Genomic DNA, 11,303 nt, shown 5'->3' with positions numbered 1-11,303 from the left:
TGTGTTCCCAAATCGGTGTGCGAGGGAAAGGCCTGGAATGTGGGGCAGCAGGTGGGGGAGGAACTGGGATGGGCTCTGGGATCGGGATCACAACTGGGATGGGATCGGGATCAGGAACAGAACTGGGATGGGATTGGGATCGGGATCAGAACTGGGATGGGATCGGGATCAGAACTGGGATGGGCTCTGGGATCAGAACTGGGATGGGATCAGGATCAGAACTGGGATGGGATCGGGATCAGAACTGGGACGGGCTCTGGGATTGGGATCAGAACTGGGATGGGATCGGGATCAGAACTGGGATGGGATTGGGATCGGGATCAGAACTGGGATGGGATCGGGATCAGAACTGGGATGGGATTGGGATCGGGATCAGAACTGGGATGGGATCGGGATCAGAACTGGGATGGGATCGGGATCAGAACTGGGATGGGATCGGGATCAGAACTGGGATGGGCTCTAGGATCGGGATCAGAACTGGGATGGGATCGGGATCAGAACTGGGATGGGCTCTAGGATCGGGATCAGAACTGGGATGGGATCGGGATCAGGAACAGAACTGGGATGGGATTGGGATCGGGATCAGAACTGGGATGGGATTGGGATCAGAACTGGGATGGGCTCTGGGATCAGAACTGGGATGGGATTGGGATCAGGATCAGAACTGGGATGGGATCGGGATCAGAACTGGGACGGGCTCTGGGATTGGGATCAGAACTGGGATGGGATCGGGATCAGAACTGGGATGGGATCGGGATCAGAACTGGGATGGGATTGGGATCGGGATCAGAACTGGGATGGGATCGGGATCAGAACTGGGATGGGATTGGGATCGGGATCAGAACTGGGATGGGATCGGGATCAGAACTGGGATGGGATCGGGATCAGAACTGGGATGGGATCGGGATCAGAACTGGGATGGGCTCTGGGATCGGGATCAGAACTGGGATGGGATCGGGATCAGAACTGGGATGGGCTCTAGGATCGGGATCAGAACTGGGATGGGATCGGGATCAGAACTGGGATGGGATCGGGATCAGAACTGGGATGGGCTCTGGGATCGGGATCAGAACTGGGATGGGATCGGGATCAGAACTGGGATGGGATCGGGATCGGAACTGGGACAGGAGTCAGATCCAGCAGAGAACCAGGATAAGCCCCAGCATCAGGATTCCCATGGGATTCCCTGAGTCCCCGATCCCGAGTGATTCCTGTGGGATTCCCTGGGCCCCTGATCCCGAGTGATTCCCGTGGTGGATTATCCAAAGGCGCCGGCACCGAGGGGGTCTGGGAATGTGGGGAGGGCTGGCGAGGGAGGAGGATTCCCGGGAAAAGGATGTTGGGTCCACGGGAAGAAAATCAGGGAATTGCTGAGCTTGGAAAAGTCCCCAGAGCCTCCCAAATCCACCCCCAGCCGCGTCCCCATCCCCCACCCACAGGGATGGGAATTCCAGCTGGGAACGGGGATTCCAGCCCTTTCCAGGGGAATATTCCCAAAAATCCCAACCCGAGGCCGTTCCCTCTGGTCCTTTCCCTGTTCCCGGCCTTTTCCAGCCCCACATTCCAGTCCCGGCTGCTCCCCCCGGGCTCAGCTGGAGCGGGGAAAAAGCCTCCAGATCCGGCCCGGAATGCCACGGGAAGCGCAGCATTCCCTGATCCCACAGATCCCGAGGGGCTCCTGTCCCCTTTTCCCGGCTCCTGGCCCTTCCCCAGCTTCCCCATCCCATCCCGGGAGCATTCCCGGCTCCATCCCGGTCCCCCGCCGGGGCCTGGCCCGGGATTTTCCGGGACATTTTTGCTCCATGAAATCAGCGGAGGCTCCTGGATCCGCACGTCCCGGCCTTGGCTCCCGCGGGATTGGCCCCGAGCCGGCTCCCGCTGCCAGCCCGGCTCCTGGAATTCAGGAATTCAGGAATTCGGGCCCGCGGCCCGGGATGGCTCCGCACCGGAGGAATTTTGGGATCCGCGGCCATCCCGGGGCTCGCTCCAAGGGCCGGGAGCTGCTCCCGATTTCCCTGCGGGCCCGGGAGACCCAAACTGGGAAAGGAAGCTCCAAACTGGGAATTTTGGCCAGGCTGGAGGTTCCTGGGAGAGGATTCTGCCTCATTCCCAGCTCCCGGGGCAGATCCAGCGGGATTGCCCCGGGAATCGGCCTCTGGAATGCACCCACGGAGCTGCCCGGAGCCACCGGCCCCTCCGGATCCAGGGAACCAGGGAATTGCTGGGGTTGGAAAATCCCTGGGAATGGGGATTCCATCCCAGCGGTGTCCCCATCTCACATCCACAGGGATGGGAAATCCTGGGAATGGGGATTCCATCCTAACCGTGCCTCCAACCCCACAGCCACAGGGATGGGAATTCCAGCTGGGAATGGCAACTCCAGTCCGGAATTCCAGGGCGAATATTCCTGAAAATCCCACTCGGGATGGCTCTGGGAGTGCCAGGGGAGGGATACGGATCCAAGTGTTCCCAAATCCTGCTGTGCCAGGAAGGTGAGGCTCCCCCAGCCGCCAGAATTCCCAAAAATCCCTTCCATATTCCAGGAGAGCTGGAGAGGGGTTTGGGATGCAGGCTGGAGGGACAGCACCCAGGGAATGGCTTCCCATGGAATACAGGGATTTTGGGATGGGATTCCCAGAGAATCCCAGGCTGGAACATCCCGGGATAGCGGGAGCTGTCCCTGTCCATGGAAAGGGATGAGCCCTAAAATCCCTTCCAACCAAAAACCATTCCAGGATTCCCTGGACAACCCTGGAATTGTCCCAGACCAGGCTGGAGCATCCCAGGATAACAGAACCATCCCTGCCTATGGAATGGGAGAATCCCTAAAATCCTTTCCAGCCAAAACCATTCCAGGATTCCATGGACAACCCTGGAATTGTCCCAGGCCAGGATGGAGCATCCCAGGATAACAGAACCATCCCTGCCTATGGAATGGGAGAATCCCTAAAATCCTGTCCATCCCAAAGCATTTCAGGATTCCCTGGACAACCCTGAATTGTCCCAGGCCAGGCTGGCGCATCCCAGGAAAGCGGAGCTGTCCCTGCCCATGGAATGGGAGAATCCCTAAATCCCACTCATCCCAAACCTTCCAGGAGTCCCGGCTCACCTGGAGTGCTCCCAGTCCCATTCCCAGTGAATCCCAGCTCCCATTCCCAACGAATTCCTGGCCATTCCCAAGGAACCCCAGCTCCCATTCCCAGTGAATCCCAGCCCCATTCCAGTGAATCCCAGCCCCCACTCCCAACGAATTCCTGGCCATTCCCAAGGAACCCCAGCTCCCATTCCCAGTGAACCTCATCTCCCATTCCCAGTGAATCCCAGCTCCCATTCCCAGTGAATCCCAGCTCCCATTCCCAATGAATCTCAGCTCCCATTCCCAATGAATCCCAGCTCCCATTCCCAGTGAACCCCAGCTCCCATTCCCAGTGAATCCCAGTCCCATTCCCAGTGAATCTCAGCTCCCATTCCCAATGAATCCCAGCTCCCATTCCCAGTGAATCCCAACTCCCATTCCCAAGGAACCCCAGCTCCCATTCCCAGTGAATCCCAGCCCCATTCCCAGTGAATCCCAGCTCCCATTCCCAGTGAATCCCAGCCCCATTCCCAGTGAATCCCAGCTCCCATTCCCAGTGAAACCCAGCTCCCATTCCCAGTGAATCCCAGCCCCATTCCCAGTGAATCCCAGCTCCCATTCCCAGTGAATCCCAGCCCCATTCCCAGTGAATCCCAGCTCCCATTCCCAGTGAATCTCAGTTCCCATTCCCAATGAATCCCAGCTCCCATTCCCAGTGAATCCCAGCTCCCATTCCCAGTGAATCCCAGCCCCATTCCCAGTGAATCCCAGCTCCCATTCCCAGTGAATCTCAGTTCCCATTCCCAATGAATCCCAGCTCCCATTCCCAGTGAATCCCAGCTCCCATTCCCAGTGAATCCCAGCTCCCATTCCCAACGAATTCCTGGCCATTCCCAGTGAATCCCAGCTCCCATTCCCAGTGAATCTCAGCTCCCATTCCCAGTGAATCCCAGCCCCCATTCCCAGTGAATCTCAGCTCCCATTCCCAATGAATCTCAGCTCCCATTCCCAATGAATCTCAGCTCCCATTCCCAGTGAATCCCAGCCCCCCACTCCCAACGAATTCCTGGCCATTCCCAAGGAACCCCAGCCCCCCTTCCCGGTGACTCCCAGCCCCCATTCCCAATCCCCGGCCATTCCCGGCCCCTGGAATGAGCTGCCAGGCTCCCACCTGATCCATCAGCAGCTGCTCCCGGCCATTCCCGGCCCGCACCTGCAATTCCTGCCGGGAACCACATGTGACCCCTCCTGTGATCCCTGATTTATTCCCTGCCAGCGCTCTCCCCCTCCTCGCCAGTGCCCGCCAGCTGGGAATCGCCCCCCACCGCATCCCGCCCGTCCCAAAAAAAAACCCATCCCAAAAAAAATCCAAAAAAAAACCCCAACAACAACAACCCCGGGGGCGCATCCCAGACAACCCCGGCGGTCACGGAATCCCGGGGGCCGCGCTCCCCGCTGGATTCCATCCCGCTTTTCCCGGATTTTTTTTTTTTCCCCTTTCCCCCCCCCCCCTCCCCGCTCTCCAGGCGCTTCCCGAGGCCGCTCCAGGTGCGGCGGGAGCGCTGGGAAGCGCCGGCCCCGCGCCGCCTCCCCCGTGTCCGTCTGCGGCGGGAGCAGGAAGCCAAATCCGCCTCTGGAATTCTTCACTCGCTCCTCGTTGCCGGCTCCCGCGGGATGCCGGGGTCAGGCTCCCTCTCCCGCTTTCCCGGTTTTCCCTGGATGAGCTCGGGTTACAATGCCGGCTCTGTTCCCGCCCGGGCCCCCGGCGAGCCCTAATCCCGCTCCGCTGGCTCCCGGATTGATTTCGGGGATTTGGGATCGTTCCCGGCTTTTCCTGCGCCTCCCCGGCTTCTCCGGGCCTCCGCAGAGAGGTTTTGTCCCGGAGAAATGGGGAAAACGGGAATGGAGCGGCCGGGGCAGGGATGGGGAACTGGGAAACGGGATGTGGGGAACTGGGAAATGGGGAACGGGATGTGGGGAACTGGGAAATGGGATATGGGGAACTGGGAAATGGGATGTGAGGAACTGGGAAATGGGGAAATGGGAAATGGGATGTGGGGAATGGGATATGGGGAACTGGGAAATGGGAGATGGGAGATGGGGAACTGGGAAATGGGATGTGAGGAACTGGGAAATGGGATGTGAGGAACTGGGAAATGGGGAACTGGGAAATGGGAGATGGGAGATGGGGAACTGGGAAATGGGATATGGGGAACTGGGGAATGGGATGTGGGGAATGGGATATGGGGAAATGGGAAATGGGGAAATGGGAAATGGGATGTGGGGAACTGGGAAACGGGATGTGGGGAACTGGGAAATGGGATGTGTGGAATGGGATATGGGGAACTGGGAAATGTGGAACTGGGACATGGGGAAATGGGAGATGGGGAACTGGGAAATGAGGAGATGGGAAATGGGGAACTGGGAAATGGGATGTGAGGAATGGGATATGGGGAAATGGGAAAAGGGATATAGAGAACTGGGAAATGGGATGTGAGGAACTGGGACATGAGGAAATGGGAGATGGGGAACTGGGAAATGGGATATGGGATGTGGGGAACTGGGAAATGGGATGTGAGGAATGAGATATGGGGAAATGGGAGATGGGGAACTGGGAATTGGGATGTGGGGAACTGGGATGTGAGGAATGGGATATGGGGAACTGGGAAACGGGATGTGTAGCATGGGAAATGGGGAACTGGGAAATGTGGAACTGGGACATGGGGAAATGGGAGATGGGGAACTGGGAAATGAGGAGATGGGAAATGGGGAACTGGGAAATGGGATGTGAGGAATGGGAGACGGGGAACTGGGAAATGGGATGTGGGGAACTGGGAAATGGGATGTGGGGAACTGAGAAATGGGATGTGGGGAACTGGGAACTGGGATGTGGGGAACTGGGAAATGGGAGATGGGGAAATGGGAAATGGGATGTGGGAACTGGGGTGTGGGGAAATGGGAAACGGGATGTGGAGAACTGGGATAGGGGATGTAGGAAATGGGAGATGGGGAACTGGGAATTGGGGAAGTGGGAAATGGGGAAATGGGAAATGGGGAACTGGGAATTGGGGAAATGGGAGATGGGGAGCTGGGAAATGGGGAAATGGGGAACTGGGAAATGGGATGTGGGGAACTGAGGAATAGAGTACTGGGAATTGGGATGTGGGGAATGGGAAATGGGGGAAGTGGGAAATGGGATGTGGGGAACTGGGGAATGGGATGTGGGGAACTGGGAAATGGGATGTGAGGAACTGGGATGTGAAGAATGGGATATGGGGAACTGGGAAATGGGATGTGGAGAACTGGGTAATGGAAAATGGGAGATGGGGAAATGAGGTAGCGAGAAGGAAAATGGGATATGGGAAAAGGGAAAAGGGATGGGAAATGGGAAATGGGATGGGGAACTGGGAAAAGGGATGTGGAACTGGGAAATGGGATATGGGAAAAGGGAAATGGGATGTGGGGAATGGGATATGGGATGTGAGGAACTGGGAAACAGGATGTGGAGAACTGGGAAACGGGATATGGGGAACTGGGAAATGGGGAACTGGGAACTGAGATGTGAGGAACTGGGAAATGGGATGTGGGGAACTGGAAAATGGGATATGGGATGTGGGGAACTGGGAAATGGGATGTGAGGAATGGGATATGGGAAATGGGAAATGGGAGATGGGGGAACTGGGAATTGGGATGTGGGGAACTGGGAATTGGGATGTGAGGAATGGGATATGGGGAAATGGGAAATGGGAGATGGGATATGGGATGTGGGGAACTGGGAAATGGGATGTGGGGAACTGGGATTTGAGGAATGGTATATGGTGAAGTGGGAACGGGATGTGGAGAAACTGGGAAATGGGGAACTGGGAAATGGGATGTGGGGAACTGGGAAATGGGAAATGAGGAACTGGGAAATGGGATGGGGAACTGGGAAATGGGATGTGGGGAACTGGGAAATGGGGAAATGGGGAACTGGGAAATGGGATGTGGGGAACTGGGAAATGGGGAAATGGGGAACTGGGAAATGGGATGGGGAACTGGGAAAAGGGATGTGGAGAACTGGGAAAAGTGATGTGGGGAACTGGGAAAAGGATGTGGGGAACTGGGAAAAGGGATGGGGAAAAGGGAAAAGGGCTGGGAATGTGCGTCCGGGAGTCTGAGATCCCATGGGATGAGCCAGGGATGGAGGGTTTGGAATGCTGGAGCCACCTGCTCCGCGTGCCTCAGTTTCCTCCGGCACTGAGGTTTCCAGGGATTTTTTTGGGGGGGGCGGGGGGGTCGTCTCTTCCCAGGGAAGGATCCCAGAGCGAAGCATGGACATGGAGACTACCGGAATTCCGGAAGGACAGAAGGAGGGAGGGAAGGAAGGCTGGGTATTCCCAGCTCCACAGACGGGATTTCCACGGACAGGGACACTTCCCGCGATCCCAGAGAGCTCCAGCCCGGCCTGGGACACTTCCAGGGATTCCCTGGGATCCCAGACTGGTTTGGGAGGGAAGGGACCTTTGGGATGGGACGATCCCATTCCCATGGGGCAGCTCCCGATATCCCGGGATGGAGCAGCCCCGGATTCTCTGGGAATTCCATCCCAAAATCCCAGGATTCCATGGGAAGCCGTTCCCTGTTTCCCGGCCCTCCAGCCTGCATCCCAAACCGCTCTCCAGCTCTCCCGGAAAAACCATGGAAAAGGCCCCAGCATCTCCTGGAATTCCCAGCTCCCCCAGCCCATTCCCAGTTTTCCCTCATCCCGGCGCGGTTCCAGGTGGAATTCCCGGCTCCCCCAGCACATTCCCAGTTTTCCCTCACCCCGGGAGGTTCCAGGTGGAATTCCCGGCTCCCCCAGCACATTCCCCAGTTTTCCTCATCCCGGGGAGGTTCCAGGTGGAATTCCAGACTCCCCCAGCACATTCCCAGTTTTCCTACATCCCGGGGCGGTTCCAGTTGGAATTCCCGGCTCCCCCAGCACATTCCCAGTTTTCCCTCATCCCGGGGCGGTTCCAGGTGGAATTCCCGGCTCCCCCAGCACATTCCCAGTTTTCCCTCATCCCGGCGCGGTTCCAGGTGGAATTCCCGGCTCCCCCAGCACATTCCCAGTTTTCCCTCATCCGGCGCGGTTCCAGGTGGAATTCCCGGCTCCCCAGCACATTCCCAGTTTTCCCTCATCCCGGGGCGGTTCCAGGTGGAATTCCCGGCTCCCCCAGCACATTCCCAGTTTTCCCTCATCCCGGCGCGGTTCCAGGTGGAATTCCCGGCTCCCCCAGCACATTCCCAGTTTTCCCTCATCCCGGCGCGGTTCCAGGTGGAATTCCCAGCTCCCCCAGCACATTCCCAGTTTTTCCCTCATCCCGGCGCGGTTCCAGGTGGAATTCCCGGCTCCCCCAGCACATTCCCAGTTTTCCCTCATCCCGGCGCGGTTCCAGGTGGAATTCCCGGCTCCCCCAGCACATTCCCAGTTTTCCTCATCCCAGGGCGGTTCCAGGTGGAATTCCCGGCTGCCCCTGCACATTCCCAGTTTTCCCTCATCCCGGCGCGGTTCCAGGTGGAATTCCCGGCTCTCCCTGCACATTCCCAGTTTTCCTCATCCCGGGGAGGTTCCAGGCGGAATTCCCGGCTCCCCCAGCACATTCCCAGTTTTCCCTCATCCCGGGGCGGCTCCAGGTGGAATTCCCGGCTCCCCAGCACATTCCCAGTTTTCCTCATCCCAGGGCGGTTCCAGGTGGAATTCCCGGCTCCCCCAGCACATTCCCAGTTTTCCCTCATCCCGGGGCGGTTCCAGGTGGAATTCCCGGCTCCCCCAGCACATTCCCAGTTTTCCCTCATCCCAGGGGAGATTCCAGTTGGAATTCCCGGCTCCCCCAGCACATTCCCAGTTTTCCCTCATCCCGGCGCAGTTCCAGGTGGAATTCCCGGCTCCCCCTGCACATTCCCAGTTTCCTCATCCCGGGGAGGTTCCAGGTGGAATTCCCGGCTCCCCCAGCACATTCCCAGTTTTCCTCATCCCGGGGCGGTTCCAGTTGGAATTCCCGGCTCCCCCAGCACATTCCCAGTTTTCTCTCATCCCGGCGCGGTTCCAGGTGGAATTCCCGGCTCCCCCAGCACATTCCCAGTTTTCCTCATCCCGGGGCGGTTCCAGGTGGAATTCCTGGCTCCCCCAGCACATTCCCCAGTTTTTCCTCATCCCGGCGCGGTTCCAGTTGGAATTCCCGGCTCCCTCAGCACATTCCCAGTTTTTCCTCATCCCGGCGCGGTTCCAGTTGGAATTCCCGGGCTCCCCCAGCACATTCCCAGTTTTCCTCATCCCAGGGCGGTTCCAGGTGGAATTCCCGGCTCCCCCTGCACATTCCCAGTTTTCCCTCATCCCGGGGCGGCTCCAGGTGGAATTCCCGGCTCCCAGCCCCGGAACTCCTCCGGTTAATGAGGGGGAACCGCTCCGGCTCCCCGCGGCTCCGGCCGGGAATTGCGGCCGGGAATTGCGGCTCTGATTTACGAGCGGCTCCTGGAAAAGCGCTCCCAAATCCCAGCGGCCTCAGCTTCTCCTGCACCTGGAAAAGCGGGAGAGATCCCCCCCGGCCGCGCGGGGGGCTCCCGAATCCCGGCGGGGAAAGCGGGAACGGGACGGAGCCCGGAGCTGCCCGGGGGGAGTCGGGAATTCCCTTGGAATTCCACCTGACCCCGGGAATACTCGGTTTGTCTGGGAATGCCCCGGGCTTCTGGGAGCTCCCGTTTATCCTGGGAATGCCCCGTTTTCCCCGGGAATACCCCATTTTTCCAGGGAATACCCCGTTTTTCCTGGGAATACCCCGTTTTTCCCAGGGAATACCCCGTTTTTCCTGGGAATACCCGTTTTTCCTGGGAATGCCTGTTTTCCCAGGAATGCCCGTTTTTCCAGGGAATATCCCGTTTTTCCTGGAACACTTGGTTTTTCCTGGAAATACCCCATATTTCCTGGGAATACCCCGTTTTCCCAGGGAATACCCCGTTTTTCCTGGGAATACCCGTTTTTTCCTGGGAATACCCCGTTTTTCCTGGGAATACCCCGTTTTCCCAGGGAATACCCCGTTTTTCCTGGGAACACTTGGTTTTTCCTGGAAATACCCCATATTTCCTGGGAATACCCCGTTTTTCCCAGGGAATACCCCGTTTTCCCAGGGAATATCCCGTTTTTCCCGGGAGGCTGCTCTGCCTCGGGACGGAGTCTCGATCCATCCGTGATCTCACTTGGAAAATTCCAGGATTCTTTCTCCCCCCAGAACTGCGGGATTCGGGATGAGATCCCAGCCCAGGCCAGCCTGGGTGCTCATCCTTGGGTTCAGGAATCACCACGGATTCCGGATGGCGGCTGCCGGGGAATCCGCACCACCTGCCACGGAGAAGCCTTCAAATTCCCGGAAAACACCTCAAAATTCCCGGAAAAACGCCTCAAATTCCCGGAAAAACACCTCAAATTCCCGGAAAAACGCCTCAAATTCTCGGAAAAACAACTCAAATTCCCGGGAAAAACGCTTCAAATTCCCGGAAAAACACCTCAAAATTCCCGGAAAAACGCCTCAAATTCCCGGAAAAACACCTCAAATTCCCGGAAAAATGCCTCAAATTCCCGGAAAAAACACCTCAAACTCCCGGAAAAACACCTCAAAATTCCCGGAAAAACACCTCAAATTCCCAGAAAAACGCCTCAAATTCCAGAAAAACGCCTCAAATTCCCGGAAAAACGCCTCAAATTCCCGGAAAAACGCCTCAAATTCCCGGAAAAACACCTCAAATTCCCGGAAAAACGCCTCAAATTCCCGGAAAAAACACCTCAAATTCCCGGAAAAACACCTCAAACTTCAGGAGAAACAACTCAAATTCCCGGAAAAATACCTCAAATTCCCAGAAAAACACCTCAAATTCCCGGAAAAACACCTCAAATTCCCAGAAAAACACCTCAAATTCCCAGAAAAACACCTCAAATTCCCGGAAAAACACCTCAAACTTCAGGAGAAACACCTCAAATTCCCGAAAAACACCTCAAATTCCCGGAAAAACACCTCAAATTCCCGGAAAAACACCTCAAATTCCCGGAAAACGCCTCAAATTCCCGGAAAAACACCTCAAATTCCCAGAAAAACAACTCAAATTCCCGAAAAACGCCTCAAATTCCGGAAGAATGCCTCAAATTCCCGGAAAAACACCTCAAACTCCCGGAAAAACACCTCAAAATTCCCTAGAAAACCATCCCAAAATTCCC

General features: G+C 57.0%; 1 protein-coding gene across 1 annotated transcript in view; it reads right to left on the bottom strand.

Annotated features, from left to right (window-relative positions):
* Window positions 1-10,470: 10,470 nt before the first annotated feature.
* Window positions 10,471-11,303, bottom strand: part of LOC137467989 (ribosome biogenesis protein bop1-like) — a 63,503-nt gene continuing 62,670 nt past the window's right edge. The window contains exon 5 of the mRNA XM_068179413.1: window positions 10,471-10,575. Within this exon, the coding sequence (XP_068035514.1) occupies window positions 10,471-10,575 (105 nt within the window). The remainder of the gene's footprint in view (window positions 10,576-11,303) is intronic.

Source organism: Anomalospiza imberbis, unplaced genomic scaffold (genome assembly GCF_031753505.1).
Source record: "Anomalospiza imberbis isolate Cuckoo-Finch-1a 21T00152 unplaced genomic scaffold, ASM3175350v1 scaffold_94, whole genome shotgun sequence".
In the NCBI taxonomy this organism is placed as follows: Eukaryota; Metazoa; Chordata; class Aves; order Passeriformes; family Viduidae; genus Anomalospiza; species Anomalospiza imberbis.
The sequence above is the reverse complement of the archived record's forward strand: the minus strand, read 5'-3'. Positions and strand labels throughout refer to the sequence as shown.